Source organism: Haliotis cracherodii, unplaced genomic scaffold, assembly GCF_022045235.1.
Source record: "Haliotis cracherodii isolate W230 unplaced genomic scaffold, xgHalCrac1.p SCAF_11, whole genome shotgun sequence".
In the NCBI taxonomy this organism is placed as follows: Eukaryota; Metazoa; Mollusca; class Gastropoda; order Lepetellida; family Haliotidae; genus Haliotis; species Haliotis cracherodii.
In genome coordinates this window covers 21,160,109-21,184,676 of record NW_027266266.1, presented here as the reverse complement: position 1 = coordinate 21,184,676, position 24,568 = coordinate 21,160,109, and the positions used below count along the sequence as shown (strand labels likewise).

Here is a 24,568-nt window from a genome sequence, read left to right as displayed (position 1 = left end):
GTATGCGTTGTTTAATTATCATGTGTTATATTATTCATAATTAATCATCAGATATAATGACACTCCGCATTTTAAGTTCTTATTCATCACAGAAGAGTCCGCATATGTGATCGTATTCCATATTGCTAGCAAAATCGTCATATTTTAATTACTCAAATTGTGTGTTTATTGTCTTTGTATACACTCTCTCACTGTTGCTATTATAGTATGCAATGTAACACGTGTGCATATATTGGAGAGGACGATTTTTATGTCCAAATTAAATAAGGTTACAAAATGTTTTGTTTGTTAGTTTAACGCCGCACTCAGCAATATTCCAGCTATATGACGGCGGTCTTTAAACAATCGAGTCTGGATCAGACAATCCAGTGATTGATATCATGAGCATCGATCCACGCAATTGGGATCGATGACATGCATCAACCAAGTCAGCGAGCCTGACCACCCGATCCCGTTAGTCGCCTCTTACAACAAAATGTAAAAGCCGCCTGTTAGAACTGCATACAAGGCGATATAAGATTGACCTAATAGTGAATATTAATGAAAATACATTTATCATTATATAATATTATCACCATCATCATTATCATCCCTATCCTCATCATCATGACAATGGCCATTAGTATTATGGTGTTATTGAAGAGAATATATGGATGTCAACTTCTTTATTACGAGGGACACAACGTTTCGGAGTATAATTATGCTTACTCCTTCATCGGGTGAATGAATGCCACGAGTACTTACTTACTTACTTACTTTGGAGATTTAACGTGCGCTTTCCGACTGATGCGTATTTCGCACACGGGCCCGGCCAGGCCATTTAATGTGTTTCCGAAAGGGGCGAAGGTGGCCTGTGCAACCCTAAGAGGGGGCTTTAGGGGTTGCTTATATATAATTTGGGAATTTTGAGATTTGGAATAGATGCCGATGAGGTTGGGGAGGAGAACTAAGGGAGCTGGGTATGGTGGATGTTTGTTTGTTTATGTGATTTTGATTTGGTAGGTTATTATGTTTTTAGATGCGTTTTATTAGTTCCGTTTTGATTAAGAATACGCCTAAGGCCTTGAAGTTTTCTAGTTGATTTTGTGGGTTTAGTATTGCTTCTAGAGTGAGAGCCTTGTTTAGATTGAGGGTGGTTTGTAATGCGGTTCGATGTGTGAGGTAGTGTGTGCAGTGGATGAGTGCGTGTTCTGGGGTTTCTAGTTGTTTGCAATGTGGGCAGTTACCTGTAGTGTGTTTTTTTATTTTTGTTAGGTGGTTATTTAGGTTGGTGTGTCCTGTTTGGAGTTTAGTGATTACTCTGTCGATTGTTTTTGATGGATGGAGAATTTTTGGTTTGGTTAGTGGTTTGCTGAGCACTTTTTTGATTTGGCTATTTGAGTTTAGATAAAGGTTATGCCATTTTTTCGTGATTTTTTGCTTGTTTACACTTTTAATTTCTGATTTTGAGATGGGTAAGTTTAAGCTTATTTCTGGGATTTTGAGGGATAGTTTAGCTGCTTTATCGGCGTTTTCATTACCGTATATTCCTACGTGGGAGGGGATCCACAAGAAGGTTATTTGTTTGCCTGCCTTAGTTAGGTCGTTGGAGCTTTTAAGTATTTGATTTATTAATTTAGGTCGGTTTTTGGTATTTTTGTTTTGGAGGGCTTGCAGTCCACTTAGGGAGTCGGTAAGTATTAGGATTTTTTTGTGGTTTTTGGATTCTTGATTATGGAGGGCTGAGGCCATGCCCATTAGTTCTGCCGTGAATATTGATTGGTTATTTGGGAGTCGGAAGGATTGTGTGGTTTTAGTTGGTTGTGTGGTATGGACTCCGAAACCTGTGTGTTTGGAGGTCGGATCTGAGGATCCGTCCGTGTAAATGTGACACCAATTTGGCCAATTTTCGTGTATGCCACGAGGCAGAGAGCATGTATATGTACATGTAGGGACAACAAAATTAATAAGATAACAAAGGGTGGAAACTTTCAAAGGGTAGAAACTAACAAGGGAAGCCAACAGATGATTGGCGCTGATAGGTGATTAACAATAGACAATGCATGGAAGCCAGCACTTTGCAGTAATTAGCGCTGATAGTATGGAAGCCAGTAGATAAGTAATAGGTAACTTACACTGGGCAAACGGGAGGCTGGGTAATTAGCACTGATAGGTGAAAGAATGGACATAGCAACGGGCAAATTGAATCACCTATAGCTGGCTTTAATTTGCCCTTTGCTATATCATCTGTTGGCCTCCCTTGTTAGTTTCTATCCTTTGTTATTTTCCACCTTTTGTTATCTTATTAATTTTGTTGACCTTACATGTACATGTGCCCTCTGCCTCATGGCATTCTTTACCTGATAAAGGAGTAAGCATATACTCCGAAACTTTTCACCGTAAAATAGCTAAACTACACACAACAGGAAACTGCCCACATTGCAAACAACAAGAAACACCAGAACACTACTCATTCACTGCACACACTACCAAACACACCGAACAACACTACAGACCACCCTAAATCTTAAAACCGGACTTACACTAGAATCAATCCTAAATCCACAAAATAAATTAGAAAAATTCAAAGCCTTAGGCATATACCTAATAAAAACAGGACTAATTAGTCGCATTTAAACCCCAAATAAAATATTAAAACCAAAACTACCTTATTAGATAACCACCCAACACACACAGCTCCCTTAGTTCGTCCCCCACCCACTCTTGGCATTCTTTCCAAATCTCAAAATTTCAAAATTACTATATAAGTAACCCCTAAAGCCCCCTCCTGGGTTGCACAAACTCACTTTTCCCCTTTTTGGAAACACATTAAATGGCCTGGCCGGGCCCGTGTGCGACATACGCTTGCAGTCGGAAAGCGCACGTTAAATCTCCAATATAAGTAAGTAAGTCCGAAACTTTTTGTTCCTCATGATAAAGAAATTGACATCCATATATTCTCTTCCTTATGTGTATAACTTCTAAATGCCTTTCAAAGATCTATTACGGTGTTATTGTTGCTAGCGGTAGGCGTAGTAGTTATTATTGTTGTTATTGGTATTTATCGTTGGTTTGTTTTGTTTGTTTGTTGTTTAACGCCGCACTCGGCAATATTCCAGCTATATGACGGCGGTCTGTAAATAGTCGAGTCAGGACCAGACAATCCAGTGACTGACATCATGAGCCGGGCAAGAATAGAGCTCCCCAGTAACCTATAGGCTTTGGGGCATGGTCTTGATAGAGGGGACTAAGGAGATCGGAGGGTCAGGCTCGCTGACTTGGTTGATGCATGTATCCCAATTGCGTGGATCGATGCTCACGATATCACTTACATGATTGTAGACTCAATAATATATAGATCGCCGTCATATAGCTGGAATATTGCTGAGTGCGGCGTTAAACAAACACGTCAAAACCATAATAGCATGATGACCCAGCATCTCACTGGTCCAGATAACATACGGGTATCTTCACGTTTTAAGGAATATGTTACTGATACAGCGGTTTGAAACTAACAGTTTCAGTCCACTAGTCCTTACAATTATAATATATAGCAAACCCCTTAGAAAAGGCAAATTTCTACTCGTCCTTAAGATACGTTAACTATTGGGCAGTTTGGCAAGGACTACAGGACGTGTGCCAATTTCTAATGCTGCTGATGCATACAACCTCACCTGTGAATGGGGCGGTCGGGTAGCATAGTGCTTAAAGCATTTGCTCGTCACGCCGAAGACCCGGGTTCGAATCCCGCACGTTCGAATGTGTGAAGCCCATTTCTGGTGTCCCCCGCCGTGATATTGCTGGAATATTGCTAAAAGCGGCGTAAAACCAAACTCACTCACTCACCTGTAAATGGGACTTGAACTCAATAAAAGACAAGGCGTGGCGATTTCCGTGCGTGTATTGACCGTAATCACATCGGGCGGGATTCCGCTGGTATGCACTGTACATTCCTGTTGCAAACAATCTCCCCCACTGATAAGACGCGTCAAGTCAACACACCCAGGAAGCAAAAATATGTATAATTCTTTTAGCTATTAAGAATTTACCCATTAATCAATATATTTGGATATTGATGTTTTCTTTGGGTATTCATGTTATCAATATCTTTGGTTTGATACTTTCATTGGTATTCAATAAATGTATACTCAATTAAGTCCGCCTTAAATTAGCTCACACATGCGATATGTGGCTAAGTTACAATAAGTGAGACGAAGCAGGTGCATGTTTGTGAATTATTCACAGCAGAGTTTAGAGTTCGTATACATATATGTACGCTTTTGATCAGTTTGTTAATTGTAAGGTGATGCGCACTGGTACAGATCACATGTACTTGGACCGTTCCCCGCGGGGTATCAGAATAGGCCCCAGTACCCCATGCTTGTAGTACGAGCCGAACGGGCTGTTACAATGTACGATCTAGCTGATTATGGGTAACCATGATCCAGCAATATCATAATCAACCATTTTCGAGAGGTTTGAAGCACGTTCTTCTTTGTTGGTTGGTTGGTTGGTTAACGCCGCACTCAGCAACATTCCAGCTACATGACGGCGGTCTGTAAATATTCGAGTCTGGACCAGACAATCCAGCGATTAATATCATGAGCATCGATCTACGCAATTGGGATCGATAACATTCAATAACCAAGTCAGCGAATCTGATCACCCGATCCCGTTAGTCAGTTTACCGTTCAAGATAACTTGCACAGGCGAACGAAGGCAATATATTATTATTAATCTTACGGTACAATTATTAGTAATTTCCTGATTAAGTAAAAGAGAAAATTACAAAAATATGAATTACTTCGATTAAAGTAGTGTTCAATGTATATAAAGTTCATGTGCTCAAAACTCTAAAGAAATTTGCTTCACTATGACCACCAGGAAACATACATCCTCGTCTCAGCTTGTATTTCGCACTTGGCTGCCTACTTTAGACTTTTGTTCAACATACATACTTGGCCAGTCCATGAAATACAAGTTTTCTTTCATATTGTTTTATAAATACGACTTTAGAAGTGTATTTACACCTAGGTGTGTACATGTACATTCAAGGACATACATGATAGTTTATTTCCAGTACAGTTTCCCTTTTCATCAGATTCTACAAAAGGAAAAGTTTGAAATAGAAAATAATTGTAGATCAATGAAAGTAATGGAATTATTTGTCATAAAAGGAAAATATATTCTTGCATTGAACATAAACAATATAACTAGCAAAATCTTTAATATAAAGGGCTTTCAGTTATTATGCCTTTCTTTTTTTTCTTGGGGCCTAGCTAAACTACAGCTTCGAGGGAACATATACAATTTAAAATTGTGAAAAATTGACCCACCAGAATGCATTCATTTTGCTCTTAGACACGATTTTCTTTTTACAAATGCTATTTCTTACTAAGGATACAAAACAAAGTAATTATTACTAAATATTTATGTCACTGATCGAAGTATTTGATAGTTCAGATAATGCACAGTTAAAAGAAAACATAATGAAAACTATTCAAAACATAAAAAAAAAAAAAAAATTAAATCCCCTTAACTTGAAAACATTCAGAATTATGTCGATTATTTATATATTGTGTGTAGATCTAATTAATTACCTTTACTCTTTGTGTTATAAACTGAACCATGCGAGATTCTAATATATGAGGCTAAAATATTAAAACGGTTGTTTAATATTGGATCCATTTTGACAGTTTTCACACTGTAAAACATTCCATTCCATTACTCAACGATATGCACATTATTTACTTGAAATATCAAGCCGTCAAACAGATATGAAAAGCACATATGTCAACATATACCGTCATTAGAAAACTGTGCCAAATATTCTTACAGTGCTAGTCAAGTGATAAACCGTCTCTTTCACTCGTCGACCGCTGTGGAAATCTTCCTGTTCGTGATGTACTAGATCGTTCTAGTTCAGTCAAAGAGAATATTCGCCGGGAAATCACCGACCGTCTATTAGCCTACACAAATAACGTCATTGAACCCCCCAAAATAAAGCGTTTACTTACTGCTGACTTTACTGAAAACATATCAAATAAGAGTTGAAGACTCCCAATAGATTATCATACGTTAATCGAGAGTACAGTCTACATCAATAATTTGTAAATCTAATATTAATTACATTTAATATCCATGGCAGAATGTTGGAAATACGAGTTGTCATATTATGATAATATGTTAAATTTTCTGAGGAGATTTATAAAGTGTATTTGATTATGTATATATATACAATTGGTTATCAATCATCTTGTACAATCACAGCCTGTCATGTTCATTAGACTCACGGATAATACTATTTCAGCAAACCAATCATAGCGCCATTATCACAGTTTCAATAAAAGGAAAAACAAATGGAAATCGAACTTTACAGCACATCGTATCCTTAAGCGGTTAAACCAAATGCAAAAAGGTATTGCTGTCATCATTTTAGAAGTTATGCTGATGTTTTCAATAATTGTATTATGTTTGTATCGCGTGTACCATCGACAGAAACGGGGGTCGAGATACCATATGTGAAACCGACCTTGACACAATTGGTTTAGAATACGGCGTCGACACACGTTAGATGTCGTGGCCACACTTTTGAAATCTCCTTTTGCCACAAAATGTCAAACGGTTAGGGCAATTCATTCACACAGTCAGGTAGTTTGAGCAATCACACATGACTCTTAGTCATTTCATATGAAAAAAAAGCAGCAGTTATTTGTCAAAACGGGCAAACATGAAAGATTTGTTTGTTAGTTGTTGTTGCGGTAACCAACCTTGCAACCATCACTAGCGGTATAAGAATGCTAGGAAACTGAGAGTTATCGCCCTTCCGTTAGTGCCGAGCGTTGCCTAGCTACCGATCTCAGCAAAACGACGCCATTGTTGTTGCTACTGCATCTGCTATACCTCTCTGTTGTCAATCAATTTCTACCTTCGATTTTGAACATCGCTTGAGATTTCAACATGAAGTCAAGTAGTTATGTTCAAGGTACCAATATATCACAGTTTTAGGATGATTTTGTTTCAATCTGTTTTTTAATGTGGTGTGACGGGCCGATGTGTTTTATTGTCCTTTTTGTTCATAACGAACTGAATACACCCCGTACAATTTTACGTTGATAAACGTACTGAAACGTTTCTTTGGATGTACTAAACGTTATCCTTGTGTTTTTATGTAATATCTGATTAACTTAAATGGCTAATCCTCACATATGTAATGAACATTTTCTGCCCCGATAGATGTCCACTAGATTCTTTATTGTATCAAATATAAACACGATACAAATACACCCAAGTAAACATGGTATACGTATGTCTGCATGATTACTTGTACCTGATTATGACTTCCTGTGTACTCTCTGTTTAACGTATTCTTATCTCTTCGTTTCTTCCCCATACAGACAGGATGTTTCACCAGGATTTCACCCCTGCTGCCACTCCTGTCCCACGTCGAGTAGGTGTGCTAGGCTTGTAGAAACAGAATAAAACGTGACATTAATTTTCTCAGTATTTGCTTTTGCAACCGATTCCTGTCTAAGTCTAGTGCTGTTCCATATCCTTCTCCTGTATGACCACTCTTTCCTAACCCACAAAAAACCCCTAGCTCACAACTAACCTTACCTATCACCCTTGTCTCATCACTTCTCTCTTTCCACCTCCCCTCCAGCGTCCTTGTGTGTATCGCCCTGAACCCCTGTCCGCCCTCCCCACCTCCTACACCTCTGTCCCCGACCCAGCCCCTGTCTCTGTTTCTGTCAACATCACCGGCCACGTCATTATGGTTGACATTGACTTTGTGGAGATAGATCTCGGCCGTGAGGAAGACACACAACCCCTCCCACCCCAGTCCTTCCTGAGAGCCTTGCTGTCCCGTTTCATCCGTCTGGTCAAGAGAGTCTTCACCTCCAACAAAGACAACGTTTAAGTGACATTTAACACCATTCACCATTCTTCTTTTTGGGGACATTTTGGCACATGAATTAACAATATTCCCTGTTTTCATTCCCACTTGGTTGTTCTTTCGTTAGTAAATCATGATATTATTGTTCTAATTGGTGTTTGCTGCTGTATTTTATATCAAATGTAGATGTCTGGTTACACATGGATCAAACACCATCATCGCCATCAAGCCAATAATCAAAAGCTTCCAGTGACATTACAGTTATGCAAGCTCATTTGTCAGTCCTGGAGTCTATGTTTGTAGATCTCCTCAGGTCTGTGACAGCATGGCGAATAAATATCGAATACACATCAATAATGACCACCGAATATGTTACTGTGTGACTTAGACACGGACTAACTCTTACGCAGATAATCATTTAATTCGAGATTGGTAAAGAGCTGGGAATTTTGCCAGTCACGATGTTTGGATTTGTTTGGTTTGCTTGTATTCAGCAATATGACGGCGGTCTGTAAATAATCAAGGATTGACCAGACAATCCGGTGATTGACATCATGAACATCGATCCACGCAATTGGGATCGATGACATGCATCGAAAATGAAAGAGGACTGGTCGACAAGAAATCACGGCACAGCTATGAATGCGAGCGTGTCCTGTCCATCACTTTTGGCTTGTTTTGATCATGAACTTCCTGCCCATAAATATACACTATAAGTCTTAATATTAACGATCATAGCTATCTTTCTACATCTTAGATTTGAATATTATCTGTAAATCAGTATCATAAACAGAAAGAGAATCTGCACTGTCGTTTCGTCTCTCGCGCCGTGCTCAATCATCATGACACACGGTCGATAGAAATATGCAATACTCGAACAAAACACTTCCGTTGCGGACTAAACGTCAAACGTCTTATGCCGATAACTGTACAGTAGGGAAAAGTAAATATTTCTGACCAGTCTGAAGGGGTAGCCACTAAGGTAAACTCCCCCTGCCAGGCACCGGTAGGAGTAGCCACTTAGCTAAACTCCCCCTGCCAGGCATCTGTAGGAGTAGCCACTAAGCTAAAGTCTCCCTGCCAGGCACCAGGAGGGGATAGCCACTAAGGTAAACTCCCCATGGCGAGCACCAGTAGAAGTAGCCACTAAGCTAAAGTCCCCCTGCCAGGCACCAGGAGTGATAGCCACTAAGCTAAACTCCCCCTGCCAGGCACCAGGAGGGGTAGCCACCAAGGTAAACTCCCCCTGCCAGGCACCAGGAGTGATAGCCACTAAGCTAAACTCCTCCTGCCAGGCACCAGGAGAGGTAGCCACTAAGCTAAACCCCCCCCCCCCCCCCCTGCCAGGCACCAGGAAGGGTAGCCACTAAGCTAAACTCCCCCTGCCAGGGGTAGCCACTAAGGTAAACTCCCCCTGACAGGGGTAGCCACTCCCTTAGTGAGAGAGTTTGCTCGTCCACTACCTGTATGAATATTCCACCAAACATAAAGCAATATACATATTGTACCCATTTGGGGTATCTCACCCGTCAACTCTCTATCTTTGATGGGATGCCACATCAACTGTCTGGAAGCTAACTACAGATAATAGTAAATCATTCATTAATTTCAATGTCAACAGGACGTCTACAGGGGAACCTCGTCAGTCCGCACAGTACTGTTTCAAGAGAAAGCTTCCGGCCTAACAAATGTCTAGATTATCGAATCACGGATACGTATTAATATCCCTTTGATTATTCAAATATAAGTAGAGCGGATACAGCTGTTTTGTACCCTTGAACCCTAACCCAATCCCAACCCCAACCCCATGCAATCTCTTTGGATACCCCTATTGTTAATCCTGTGTTTCGTTCGTCGCGCCATTGACCATACCCCGATGGGTATATAGTCTCTGGGTCAACTGTAAACCAGAGTTCTTTTCACCAAATGGGTGCACTGTGTTTTATGCCATACTGACGGACACATCACTAAATATTCTAGGAGGCTGTGATTTGTGTGAGGGACAGGATATATTTTCGGTCTGTGCTTCAAAACAAGTAATATATTCCTGTACAAGGAGAAACCAAACACTCTTTTCACAAGATATTTCAGGACATCCTGCATGGTAACAAACAATTAATAATTTTAGGCAAAACATTAGTATTCCTATTTTACATTATAAATTAACTTTTTCAATCATTCTTCTTTACATATCAAATGGTCCATCCTAACTCATTTTAGACTGTCGAAACATTATGTTTGTGGCGATATGTTGCTTGTAACCGCACACGACTAGGATAGCAGGCCATAATCCAGAACAGCCGTGGTAAACGTTTATTATTTGTAGACTCCCCAGTGAGCGGATAATGAAAATCGAGTGCACATGTATCCAATTCGAGTCTAGCGCAGTAACGTTACACACATTATTATTATTATTATTATTAGTAGTAGTAGTAGTAGTAGTAGAAGTAGTAGTAGCAGATAATGAAAATCGAGTGCACATGGATCCAATTCGAGTCTAGTGCAGTAACGGTACACACATTATTATTATTATTGTAGTAGTAGTAGTAGTAGTAGTAGTAGTAGTAGTGCAAATCACCAGTTCAATTTTTTAGCGATTTTGGTTCCCATAGTGGTAGGCGGTATAGTAAGAGTATAGCAAGCCCAAAGTCTGATAATGTTCATCTTCCACAATTTGGCCAGTCGTTGACCTTATGGTTCGATCGGAATGCCTTTATGTTCGAAATCGGTTGCCCTTACATTTACATATATATGCTCTCTGCCTCATGGCATTCTTTCAGCTGATGAAGGAGTAAGCATATACTCCGAAACGTTGTGTTCCTCATAATAAAGAAGTTGACATCCATATATTCTCTTCCTTATGTGTATCACTTCTAAATGCCTTTCAAAGACCTATTATTGTTGTTATTGTTATTTATCGTTTGTTTGTTTGTTTGTTTGTTTGTTGTTTAACGCCGCACTCAGCAATATTCCAGCTATATGACGGCGGTCTGTAAATATTCGAGTCTGGACCAGACAATCCAGTGATTAATATCATGAGCATCGATCTACGCAATTGGGATCGATGACATGCATCAACCAAGTCAGCTACATGATCACCCGATCCCGTTAGCCAGTTTACCGTACAAGGAAACGATAACTTGCACAGGCGAACGAAGGCAATATATTATTATTAATTTTACGGTACAATCATTAGTAATTTCCTGATAAAGTGAAAGAGAAAATTACAAAAATATGAATTACTTCGATTAAAGAAGTGTCCAATGTATAATATAAAGTTCATGTGCTCAAAACTCTAAACAAATTTGCTTCGCTGTGACCACCAGGAAACATACATCCTCGTCTCAGCTTGTATTTCGCACTTGGCTGCCTACTTTAGACCTTTGCCAAAAGGAGGCACGGGTGGCCCAGGCGTCTAAGGCGCCGTGATTCGCTGTGCAGAGTTGCGTCCCTTGGGCACGCCAGTCACCTATGATTGTCGGTTCGAATCCAGGTTCACCCAGATAATGTTTCTAGGTTTGTCAGCACCATATCCGTGCTCGTGGGTTTCACCGAAGTGGTTAACGTCTAAGACCTGCATCACTTCGGGCTTTCCTCCCACATTAAGCTGAAACGCCGCGATATAACTGGAATATTGTTAAAAGCGGCGTTAAACCGAACTCACTCACTCACTCATTAGAAAATTGTGCCAAATATTCTGACAGTGTTAGTCGAGTGATAAACCGTCTCTTTCACTCGTCGACCGCAGTGGAAATCTTCCTTTTCGTGATGTACTAGATCGATCTAGTTCAGTCAAAGAGAATATTATTATTTGGAAACCGAAAACACGTGTATCCATGAGACAACCACAACATTAGATCAGCTGTTTGGTCAAATCACGAACACTTGTTCAGACGACAAAATCACAGCGCCGGGAAATCACCGACCGTCTATTAGCCTACACAAATATAATTAAAGATTGTAACGTCATTGAACGAAAAAAATAAAGCGTTTACTCACTGCTGACTTTTCAGAAAACATATCAAATAAGAGTTGAAGACTCGCAATAGATTATGATACGTTAATCGGGAGTACATTCTACATCAATAATTTGTAAATCTAATATTCATGGCAGAATGTTGGAAATACGAGTTGTCGTGTATTTGATTATATATACATATACAATTGGTTGTCAATCATCTTGTACAATCACAGCATGTACCATGTACATTAGACTCACGGATAATACCATTTCAGCAAACCAATCATAGCGCCATTATCACAGTTTCAGTAAAAGGAAAAATAAATAGAAATCGAACTTTACAGCACATCGTATCCTTAAGCGGTTAAACCAAATGCAAAAAGGTATTGCTGTAATCATTTTAGAGTGAGCGAGTGAGTGAGTATGGTTTTACGCCGCTTTAAGCAATATTCCAGCAATATCACGGCGGGGGACACCAGAAATGGGCTTCACCCATTGTACCCATGTCGGGGATCAAACCCGGGTCTTCGGCTTGACGAGCGAACGCTGTAACCACTAGGCTACCCGACCGCCCCTCATCATTTTAGAAGTTATGCTGATGTTTTCAATAATTGTATTATGTTTGTATCGCGTGTACCATCGACAGAAACGGGGGTCGAGATACCATATGTGAAACCGACCTTGACACAATTTGTTTACAATATGGCGTCGACACACGTTAGATGTTGTGGCCACACTTTTGAAATCTCCTTTTGCCACAAAATGTCAAACGGTTAGGACAATTCACTCACACGGTCAGGTAGTTTGAGCAATCACACATGACTCTTAGTCATTTCATATGAAAAAAGCAGCGGTTATTTGTCAAAACGGGGGAACATGACAGATTTGTTTGTTAGTTGTTGTTGCGGTAACCAACCTCGCAACCATCACTAGCGGTATAAGAATGCTAGGAAACTGAGAGTTATCTCCCTTCCGTTAGTGCCGAGCGTTGCCTAACTACCGATCTCAGCAAAACGACGCCATTGTTGTTGCTACTGCATCTGCTGTATCTCTCTGTTGTCAATCAATTTCTACCTTCGATTTTGAACATCGCTTGAGTTTTCAAGATGCAGTCAAGTAGTTATGATCAAGGTACCAATATATCACAGCTTTAGGATGATTTTGTTTCAATCTGTTGTTGAATGTGGTGTGACAGGCCGATGTGTTTTATTGTCCTTTTTGTTCATAACGAACTGAATACACCCCGTACAATTTTACGTTGATAAACGTACTGAAACATTTCTTTGGATGTACTAAACGTGTTCCTTGTGTTTTTATGTAAATTTTCTGCCCCGATAGATGTCCACTATATTCTTTATTGTATCAAATATAAACACGATACAAAAACACACAAGTAAGCATAGGTATACGTATGTCTACATGCTTACTTGTACCTGATTATGACTTCCTATGTACTCTCTATTTAACGTATTCTTATCACTTTCTTTTCTCCCCCACACAGAGAGGATGTTTCACCAGGCTTTCACCCCTGCTTCCACTCCTGTCCCACGTCGAGTAGGTGTGCTAGGGTTGTAGGACCAGAAACAGAATAAAACTGCTATTTTAACACGTGACATTAATTTTCTCAGTATTTGCTTTTGCAACCGATTCCTGTCTAAGTCTAGTGCTGTTCCATATCCTTCTCCTGTATAACCAATCTTTCCTAATCCAGCTCACTACTAACCTTACCTATCACCCCTGTCTCATCACTTCTCTCTTTCCACCTCCTCTCCAGCGTCCTTGTGTGTACCGCCCTGAACCCCTGTCCACCCTCCCCACCTCCTCCACCTATGTCCCCGACCCAGCCCCTGTCTGTGTTTCTGTCAACATCACCGGCCACGTCATTATGGTTGACACTGACTTTGTGGAGATAGATCTTGGCAGTGAGGAAGACACACAACCCCTCCCACCCCAGTCCTTCCTGAGAGCCTTGCTGTCCCGCTTCATCCGTCTGATCAAGAGAGTCTTCACCTCCAACAAAGACAACGTTTAAGTGACATTTAACACCATTCACCATTCTTCTTTTGGGGGACATTTTGGCACATGAATTAACTATATTCCCTGTTTTCATTCCCACTTGGTTGTTCTTTCGTTAGTAAATCATGTTATTGTTCTAATGGTTGTTTGCTGCTGTATTTTATATCAAATGTAGATGTCTGGTTACACATGGATCAAACACCATCATCGCCATCAAGCCAATAATCAAAAGCTTCTAGTGACATTACAGTTATACAAGTTCATTTGTCAGTCCGGGGGTCTACATTTGTAGATCTCCTTAGGTCTGTGACAGCATGGCGAATAAATATCGAATACACATTAATAATGACCACTGAATATGTTACTGTGTGACTTTAGACACGGACTAACTTACGCAGATAATCATTTAATTCGAGATTGGTAAAGAGCCTGGGAATTTTGCAAGTCACGATGTTTGGATTTGGTTGGTTCGCTTGTATTCAGCAATATGACGGCGGTCTGTAAATAATCGAGACTTGACCAGACAATCCAGTGATTGACATTATGAACATCGATCCACGCAATTCGGATCGATGACATGCATCGAACATAAAAGAGAACTGGTCGACAAGAAATGACGGCACAGCTATGAACGCGAACGTGTCCTGTCCATCACTTTTGGCTTGTTTTGATCATGAACTTCCTGCCCATAAATATACACTATACGTCTTAATATTACCGATCATAGTTTTCTTTCCACATCTTAGATTTGAATATTATCTGTAAATCAGTATCATAAACAGAAAGACAATCTGCACTGTCGTTTCGTCTCTCGCGCCGTGTTAAATCGTCATGACACACGGTCGATAGAAATATGCAATACTCGAACAAAACACTTCTGTTGCGGACTAAACGTCAGAAGTCTTATGCCAATAACCGTACGGTGGGGAAAAGATAATATTTCTGACCAGTCGGAAGGGGTAGCCACTAAGGTAAACTCCCCCTGCCACGCATCTGTAGGAGTAGCCACTAAGCTAAAGTCCCCCTGCCAGGCACCAGGAGGGGATAGCCACTAAGCTAAAGTCCCCCTGTCAGGCACCAGGAGGGATAGCCACTTAGCTAAACTCCCCCTGCCAGGCATCTTTAGGAGTAGCCACTAAGCTAAAGTCCCCCTGCCAGGCACCAGGAAGGATAGCCACTAAACTAAAGTCCCCCTGCCTGGCACCAGGAGGGGATAGCCACTAAACTAAAGTCCCCCTGCCAAGCACCAGGAGGGGATAGCCACTAAGCTAAAGTCCCCCTGCCAGGCACCAGGAGGGGATAGCCACTAAGCTAAAGTCCCCCTGCCAGGCACCAGGAGGGGTAGCCACTAAAGTAAACTCCCCCTGCCAGGCACCAGTAGGAGTAGCCACTTAGCTAACCTCCCCCTGCCAGGCACCAGGAGTGATAGCCACTAAGGTAAACTCCCCCTGCCAGGCACCAGGAGGAGTAGCCATTAAGCTAAACTCCCCCTGCCAGGGGTAGCCACTAAGGTAAAGTCCCCCTGCCAGGGGTAGCCACTCCCTTAGTGAGAGAGTTTGCTCGTCCACTACCTGTATGAATATTCCACCAAAAATAAAGCAATATACATATTGTACCCATTTGGGGTATCTCACCCGTCAACTCTCTATCTTTGATGGGATGCCACATCAACTGTCTGGAAGCTAACAACAGGTAATAGTAAATTATTCATTAATTTCAAAGTCAACAGGACGTCTACAGGGGAACCTCGTCAGTCCGCACAGTACTGTTTCAAGAGAAAGCTTCCGGCCTTACACATGTCTAGATTATCGAATCACGGATACGTATTAATATCCCTTTGATTATTCAAATATAAGTAGAGCGGATACAGCTGTTTTGTACCCTTGAACCCTAACCCAATCCCAATCCCAACCCCAACCCCATGCAATCTCTTTGGATACCCCTATTGTTAATCCTGTGTTTCGTTCGTCGCGCCATTGACCATACCCCGATGGGTATATAGTCTCTGGGTCAACTGTAAACCAGAGTTCTTTTCACCAAATGGATGCACTGTGTTTTATGCCATACTGACTGAAGGACCCATCACTAAATATTCTAGAAGGCTGTGATTTGTGTGAGGGACAGGATATATTTTCGATCTGTGCTTCAAAACAAGTAATATATTCCTGTACAAGGAGAAACCAAACACTCTTTTCACAAGATATTTCAGGACATCCTGCATGTTAACAAACAATTAATAATTTAAGGCAAAACATTAGTATTCCTATTTTACATTATAAATTAACTTTTTCAATCATTCTTCTTTACATATCAAATGGTCCATCCTAACTCATTTTAGACTGTCGAAACATTATGTTTGTGGCGATATGTTGCTTGTAACCGCACACAACTAGGATAGCGGGCCATAATCCAGAACAGCCGTGGTAAACGTTTATTATTTGTAGACTCCCCAGGGAGCGGATAATGAAAATCGAGTGCACATGGATCCAATTCGAGTTTAGCGCAGTAACGGTACACACATTATTATTAGTAGTAGTAGTAGTAGTAGTAGTAATAGTAGTAGCGGATAATGAAAATAGAGTGCACATGGATCCAATTCGAGTCTAGCGCAGTAACGGTACACACATTATTATTATTATTGTAGTAGTAGTAGTAGTAGTAGTAGTAGTAGTAATAGTAATAGTAGTAGTAGTAGTAGTATTAGTGCAAAACACCAGTTCAAATTTTTAGCGATTTTGGTTCCCATAGTGGTAGGCGGTATAGTAAGAGTATAGCAAGCCCAAAGTCTGATAATGTTCATCTTCCACAATTTGACCAGTCGTTGACCTTATGGTTCGATCGGAATGCCTTTATGTTCGAAATCGGTTGCCCTTACATGTACATATATATGCTCTCTGCCTCATGGCATTCTTTCACCTGATGAAGGAGTAAGCATATACTCCGAAAAGTTGTGTTCCTCATAATAAAGAAGTTGACATCCATATATTCTCTTCCTTATGTGTATCACTTCTAAATGCCTTTCAAAGACCTATTATTGTTGTTATTGTTATTTATCGTTTGTTTGTTTGTTGTTTAACGCCGCACTCAGCAATATTCCAGCTATATGACGGCGGTCTGTAAATAATCGAGTCTGGACCAGACAATCCAGTGATTAATATCATGAGCATCGATCTACGCAATTGGGATCGATGACATGCATCAACCAAGTCAGCAAATCTGATCACCCGGTCCCGTTAGTCAGTTTACCGTACAAGGAAACGATAACTTGCACAGGCGAACGAAGGCAATATATTATTATTAATCTTACGGTACAATCATTAGTAATTTCCTGATTAAGTGAAAGAGAAAATTACAAAAATATGAATTACTTTGATTAAAGAAGTGTTCAATGTATAATATAAAGTTCATGTGCTCAAAACTCTAAACAAATTTGCTTCGCTATGACCACCAGGAAACATACATCCTCGTCTCAGCTTGTATTTCTCACTTGGCTGCCTACTTTAGACCTTTGCCAAAAGGAGGCACGGGTGGCCCAGTCGTCTAAGGCGCCGCGATTCGTTGTGCAGAGTTGTACCCCTTGGGCACGCCAGAAACCTATGATTTAGGGTTCGAATCCCGGTTCGCCCCGATTATGTTTCTAGGTTTGTCAGCACCATATCCGTGCTCGTGGGTTTCACCGAAGTGGTAAACGTCTAAGACCTGCATCACTTCGGGCTTTCCTCCCACATTAAGCTGACACGCCGCGATATAACTGGAATACTGTTAAAAGCGGCGTTAAACCAAACTCACTCACTCACTCATTAGAAAATTGTGCCAAATAATCTGACAGTGTTAGTCGAGTGATAAACCGTCTCTTTCACTCGTCGACCGCAGTGGAAATCTTCCGTTTCGTGATGTTCTAGATCTTTCTGGTTCAGTCAAAGAGAATATTATTATTTGGAAACCGAAAACACGTGTATCCATAAGACAACCACAACATTAGATCAGCTGTTTGACATGACGTCATCCACGTCACAACACGCGTAGTCAAATCACGCGCACTTGTCCAGACGACAAAATCACAGCGCCGGGAAATCACCGACCGTCTATCAGCCTACACAAATAAAATTAAAGATTGTAACGTCATTGAACGAAAAAAATAAAGCGTTTACTCACTGCTGACTTTTCAGAAAACATATCAAATAAGAGTTGAAGACTCGCAATAGATTATGATACGTCAATCGGGAGTACATTCTACATCAATAATTTGTAAATCTAATATCCATGGCAGAATGTTGGAAATACGAGCTGTCGTGTATTTGATTATATTTACATATACAATTGGTTGTCAACCATCTTGTACAATCACAGCATGTACCATGTACATTAGACTCACGGATAATAATACCATTTCAGCAAACCAATCATAGCGCCATTATCACAGATTCAATAAAAGTAAAAATAAATAGAAATCGAACTTTACAGCACATCGTATCCTTAAGCGGTTAAACCAAATGCAAAAAGGTATTGCTGTAATCATTTTAGAGTGAGCGAGTGAGTGAGTATGGTTTTACGCCGCTTTTAGCAATATTCCAGCAATATCACGGCGGTGAACACCAGAAATGGGCTTCACACATTGTACCCATGTCGGGGATCGAACCCGGGTCTTCCGTTTGACGAGCGAACGCTGTAACCACTAGGCCTCCCGACCGCCCCTCATCATTTTAGAAGTTATGCTGATGTTTTCAATAATTGTATTATGTTTGTATCGCGTGTACCATCGACAGAAACGGGGGTCGAGATACCATATGTGAAACCGACCTTGACACAATTTGTTTACAATATGGCGTCGACACACGTTAGATGTCGTGGCCACACTTTTGAAATCTCCTTTTGCCACAAAATGTCAAACGGTTAGGACAATTCATTCACACGGTCAGGTAGTTTGAACAATCACACATGACTCTTAGTCATTTCATATGAAAAAAGCAGCGGTTATTTGTCAAAACGGGGGAACATGAAAGATTTGTTTGTTAGTTGTTGTTGCGGTAACCAACCTCGCAACCATCACTAGCGGTATAAGAATGCTAGGAAACTGAGAGTTATCGCCCTTCCGTTAGTGCCGAGCGTTGCCTAGCTACCGATCTCAGCAAAACGACGCCATTGTTGTTGCTACTGCATCTGCTATATCTCTCTGTTGTCAATCAATTTCTACCTTCGATTTTGAACATCGCTTGAGTTTTCAACATGAAGTCAAGTAGTTATGTTCAAGGTACCAATATATCACAGTTTTAGGATGATTTTGTTTCAATCTGTTTTTTAATGTGGTGTGACGGGCCGATGTGTTTTATTGTCCTTTTTGTTCATAACGAACTGAATACACCCCCGTACAATTTTACGTTGATAAACGTACTGAAACGTTTCTTTGGATGTACTAAACGTGTTCCTTGTGTTTTTATGTAATATCTAATTAACTTAATGTAATGAACATTTTCTGCCCCGATAGATGTCCACTATATTCTTTATTGTATCAAATATAAACACGATACACACAAGTAAACATGGTATACGTATGTCTGCATGCTTACTTGTACCTGATTATGACTGTTTAACGTATTCTTATCACTTCGTTTCTCCCCCATACAGACAGGATGTTTCACCAGGATTTCACCCCAGCTGCCACTCCTGTCCCACGTCGAGTAGGTGTGCTAGGCTTGTAGAAACAGAAACAGAATAAAACGTGACATTAATTTTCTCAGTATTTGCTTTTGCAACCGATTCCTATCTAAGTCTAGTGCTGTTCCATATCCTTCTCCTGTTTGACCACTCTTTCCTAACCCAGCTCACAACTAACCTTACCTATCACCCTTGTCTCATCATTTCTCTCTTTCCACCTCCTCTCCAGCGTCCTTGTGTCTACCGCCCTGAACCCCTGTCCACCCTCCCCACCTCCTACACCTCTGTCCCCGACCCAGCCCCTGTCTCTGTTTCTGTCAACATCACCGGCCACGTTATTATGGTTGACACTGACTTTGTGGAGATAGATCTTGGCAGTGAGGAAGACACACAACCCCTCCCACCCCAGTCCTTCCTGAGAGCCTTGCTGTCCCGCTTCATCCGTCTGATCAAGAGAGTCTTCACATCCAACAAAGACAACGTTTAAGTGACATTTAACACCATTCACAATTCTTCTTTTTGGGGACATTTTGGCACATGAATTAACAAACTTCCCTTTTTTCATTCCCACTTGGTTGTTATTTCGTTAGTAAATCATGTTGTTGTTCTAATGGTTGTTTGCTGCTGTATTTTATATCAAATGTAGATGTCCGGTTACACATGGATCAAACGCCATCATCGCCATCATCGCCATCAAGCCAATAATCAAAAGCTTCCAGTAACATTACAGTTATGCAAGCTCATTTGTCAGTCCGGGAGTCTACGTTTGTAGATCTCCTTAGGTCTGTGACAGCATGGCGAATAAATATCGAATACACATTAATAATGACCACTGAATATGTTACTGTGTGACTTTAGACACGGACTAACTTACGCAGATAATCATTTAATTCGAGATTGGTAAAGAGCCTGGAAATTTTGCAAGTCACGATGTTTGGATTTGGTTGGTTCGCTTGTATTCAGCAATATGACGGCGGTCTGTAAATAATCGAGACTTGACCAGACAATCCAGTGATTGACATTATGAACATCGATCCACGCAATTCGGATCGATGACATGCATCGAACATGAAAGAGAACTGGTTGACAAGAAATCGCGGCACAGCTATGAACGCGAACGTGTCCTGTCCATCACTTTTGGCTTGTTTTGATCACAAACTTCCTGCCCATAAATATACACTATACGTCTTAATATTAACGATCATAGCTATCTTTCCACATCTTAGATTTGAATATTATCTGTAAATTAGTATCATAAACAGAAAGACAATCTGCACTGTCGTTTCGTCTCTCGCGCAGTGCTAAATCGTCATGACACACGGTTGATAGAAATATGCAATACTCGAACAAAACACTTCTGTTGCGGACTAAACGTCAGAAGTCTTATGCCGATAACCGTACGGTGGGGAAAAGATAATATTTCTGACCAGTCTGAAGGGGTAGCCACTAAGGTAAACTCCCCCTGCCAGGCATCTGTAGGAGTAGCCACTAAGCTAAAGTCCCCCTGCCAGGCACCAGGAGGGATAGCCACTAAACTAAAGTCCCCCTGCCAGGCACCAGGAGGGATAGCCACTAAACTAAAGTCCCCCTGTCAGGCACCAGTAGGAGTAGCCACTTAGCTAAACTGCCCCTGCCAGGCATCTGTAGGAGTAGCCACTTAGCTAAACTCCCCCTGCCAGGCACCAGGAGGGATAGCCACTAAACTAAAGTCCCCCTGCCAGGCACCAGGAGGGATAGCCACTAAACTAAAGTCCCCCTGTCAGGCACCAGGAGGGGATAGGCACTAAACTAAAGTCCCCCTGCCAGGCACCAGGAGGGGGTAGCCACTAAACTAAAGTCCCCCTGCCAGGCACCAGGAAGGGATAGGCACTAAAGTGAAGTATAGTAAGAGTATAGCAAGCCCAAAGTCTGATAATGTTCATCTTCCACAATTTGACCAGTCGTTGACCTTATGGTTCGATCGGAATGCCTTTATGTTCGAAATTGGTTGCCCTTACATGTACATATATATGCTCTCTGCCTCATGGCATTCTTTCAGCTGATGAAGGAGTAAGCATATACTCCGAAACGTTGTGTTCCTCATAATAAAGAAGTTAACATCCATATATTCTCTTCCTTATGTGTATCACTTCTAAATGCCTTTCAAAGACCTATTATTGTTGTTATTGTTTTTTATCGTTTGTTTGTTTGTTTGTTTGTTGTTAAACGCCGCACTCAGCAATATTCCAGCTATATGACGGCGGTCTGTAAATATTCGAGTCTGGACCAGACAATCCAGTGATTAATATCATGAGCATCGATCTACGCAATTGGGATCGATGACATGCATCATCCAAGTCAGCGAATCTGATCACCCGATCCCGTTAGTCAGTTTACCGTACAAGGAAACGATAACTTGCACAGGCGAACGAAGGCAATATATTATTATTGATCTTACGGTACAGTCAGTGGTAAACGTCTGAGACCTGCATCACTTCGAGCTTTCCTCCCACATTAAGCTGACACGCCGCGATGTAACTGGAATACTGTTAAAAGCGGCGTTAAACCCAACTCACTCACTCACACCTTTGCTAAAAATATATACTTGTATGGCCAGTCCATGAAATACAAGTTTTCTTTCATATTGTTTTATAGATACGACTTTAGAAGTGTATTTACACCTAGGTATGCACATGTACATTCAAGGACATACATGATAGTTTATTACCAGTACAGTTTCCCATTTCATCAGATTCTACAAAAGGAAAAGTTTGAAATAGAAAATGATTGTAGATCAATGAAAGTAATGGAATTATTTGTCATAAAAGGAAAATATATTCTTGCATTGAACATAAAAAATATAACTAGCAAAAATTTTAATATAAAGGGCTTTCAGTTATAATGCCTTTCTTTTTTTTCTTTGGGCCTAGCTAAACTACAGCTTCGAGGGAACATATACAATTTAAAATTGTGAAAAATGACCCACAAGAATGCATTCATTTTGCTCTTAGACACGATTTTCTTTTTACAAATGTTATTTCTTACAAAGGATACAAAACAAAGTAATTATTACTAAATATTTATGTCACTGATTGCAGTATTTGATAGTTTAGATATTGCACAGTTAAAAGAAAACATAATGAAAACTATTCAAAACATAATCTTTTTTAATTAAAATCACTTTTAACTTGAAAAAAAAATTCATTCAGAATTATGTCGATTATTTATTTATTGTGTGTAGATCTAATTAATTAACTTTACTCTTTGTGTTATAAACTTAACCGTGCGAGATTCTAATATATGAGGCTAAAATATTAAAACGGTTGTTTAATATTGGATCCATTTTGACAGCTTTCACACTGTAAAACATTCCATTCCATTCCATTACTCCACGATATGCACATTACTTATGTTCACATATGTCAACATATACCATTATTAAAAGGGGGTCACGGGTGGCCCAGTCGTCTAAGGCGCCGCGATTCGTTGTGCAGAGTTGTACCCCTTGGGCACGCCAGAAACCTATGATTTAGGGTTCGAATCCCGGTTCGCCCCGATTATGTTTCTAGGTTTGTCAGCACCATATCCGTGCTCGTGGGTTTCACCGAAGTGGTAAACGTCTAAGACCTGCATCACTTCGGGCTTTCCTCCCACACTAAGCTGACACGCCGCGATATAACTGGAATACTGTTAAAAGCGGCGTTAAACCTCACTTACTCACTCACTCACTCATTAGAAAATTGTGCCAAATATTCTGACAGTGTTAGTCGAGTGATAAACCGTCTCTTTCACTCGTCGACCGCAGTGGAAATCTTCCTTTTCGTGATGTACTAGATCTTTCTAGTTCAGTCAAAGAAAATATTATTATTTGGAAACCGAAAACACGTGTATCCATGAGACAACCACAACATTACATCAGCTGTTTGACATGACGTCATACACGTCACAACACGCGTGGTCAAATCACGCGCACTTGTCCAGACGACAAAATCACAGCGCCGGGAAATCACCGACCGTCTATTAGCCTACACAAATAAAATTAAAGATTGTAACGTCATTGAACGAAAAATATAAAGCGTTTACTCACTGCTGACTTTTCAGAAAACATATCAAATAAGAGTTGAAGACTCGCAATAGATTATGATACGTTAATCGGGAGTACATTCTACATCTATATACAATTGGTTGTCAATCATCTTGTACAATCACAGCCTATCATGTACATTAGACTCACGGATAATACCATTTCAGCAAACCAATCATAGCGCCATTATCACAGTTTCAATAAAAGGAAAAATAAATAGAAATCGAACTTTACAGCACATAGTATCCTAAGCGGTTAAACCAAATGCAAAAAGGTATTGCTGTAATCATTTTAGAGTGAGCGAGTGAGTGAGTATGGTTTTACGCCGCTTTTAGCAATATTCCAGCAATATCACGGCGGTGAACACCAGAAATGGGCTTCACACATTGTACCCATGTCGGGGATCGAACCCGGGCCTTCGGCTTGACGAGCGAACACTTTAACCACTAGGCTACCCGACCGCCCCTCATCATTTTAGAAGTTATGCTGATGTTTTCAATAATTGTATTATGTTTGTATCGCGTGTACCATCGACAGAAACGGGGGTCGAGATACCATATGTGAAACCGACCTTGACACAATTTGTTTACAATATGGCGTCGACACACGTTAGATGTTGTGGCCACACTTTTGAAATCTCCTTTTGCCACAAAATGTCAAACGGTTAGGACAATTCATTCACACGGTCAGCTAGTTTGAGCAGTCACACATGACTCTTGGTCATTTCATATGAAAAAAGCAGCAGTTATTTGTCGAAACGGGGGAACATAAAAGATTTGTTTGTTAGTTGTTGTTGCGGTAACCAACCTCGCAACCATCACTAGCGGTGTAAGAATGCTAGGAAACTGAGAGTTATCTCCCTTCCGTTAGTGCCGAGCGTTGCCTAGCTACCGATCTCAGCAAAACGACGCCATTGTTGTTGCTACTGCATCTGCTGTATCTCTCTGTTGTCAATCTATATCTACCTTCGATTTTGAACATCGCTTGAGTTTTCAAG

General features: G+C 40.6%; 3 protein-coding genes across 3 annotated transcripts; all 3 read left to right on the top strand.

Annotated features, from left to right (window-relative positions):
- Window positions 1–6,939: 6,939 nt before the first annotated feature.
- LOC139455563 (uncharacterized) lies at window positions 6,940–7,900 on the top strand. The gene is made up of 3 exons (XM_071237114.1): window positions 6,940–6,964; window positions 7,377–7,429; window positions 7,643–7,900. Exons 1-3 carry the CDS (start codon window positions 6,940–6,942, stop codon window positions 7,898–7,900), a joined length of 336 nt encoding a protein of 111 aa, XP_071093215.1.
- A 5,043-nt stretch (window positions 7,901–12,943) lies between these two features.
- Window positions 12,944–13,869, top strand: LOC139455941 (uncharacterized). Its single transcript, XM_071237486.1, has 3 exons — window positions 12,944–12,968; window positions 13,339–13,391; window positions 13,612–13,869. Exons 1-3 carry the CDS (start codon window positions 12,944–12,946, stop codon window positions 13,867–13,869), a joined length of 336 nt encoding a protein of 111 aa, XP_071093587.1.
- A 5,210-nt stretch (window positions 13,870–19,079) lies between these two features.
- Window positions 19,080–19,995, top strand: LOC139455562 (uncharacterized). The gene is made up of 3 exons (XM_071237113.1): window positions 19,080–19,104; window positions 19,479–19,531; window positions 19,738–19,995. The coding sequence occupies exons 1-3, from the start codon at window positions 19,080–19,082 to the stop codon at window positions 19,993–19,995; spliced, it is 336 nt and encodes a 111-aa protein (XP_071093214.1).
- The last annotated feature ends 4,573 nt before the right edge of the window (window positions 19,996–24,568 follow it).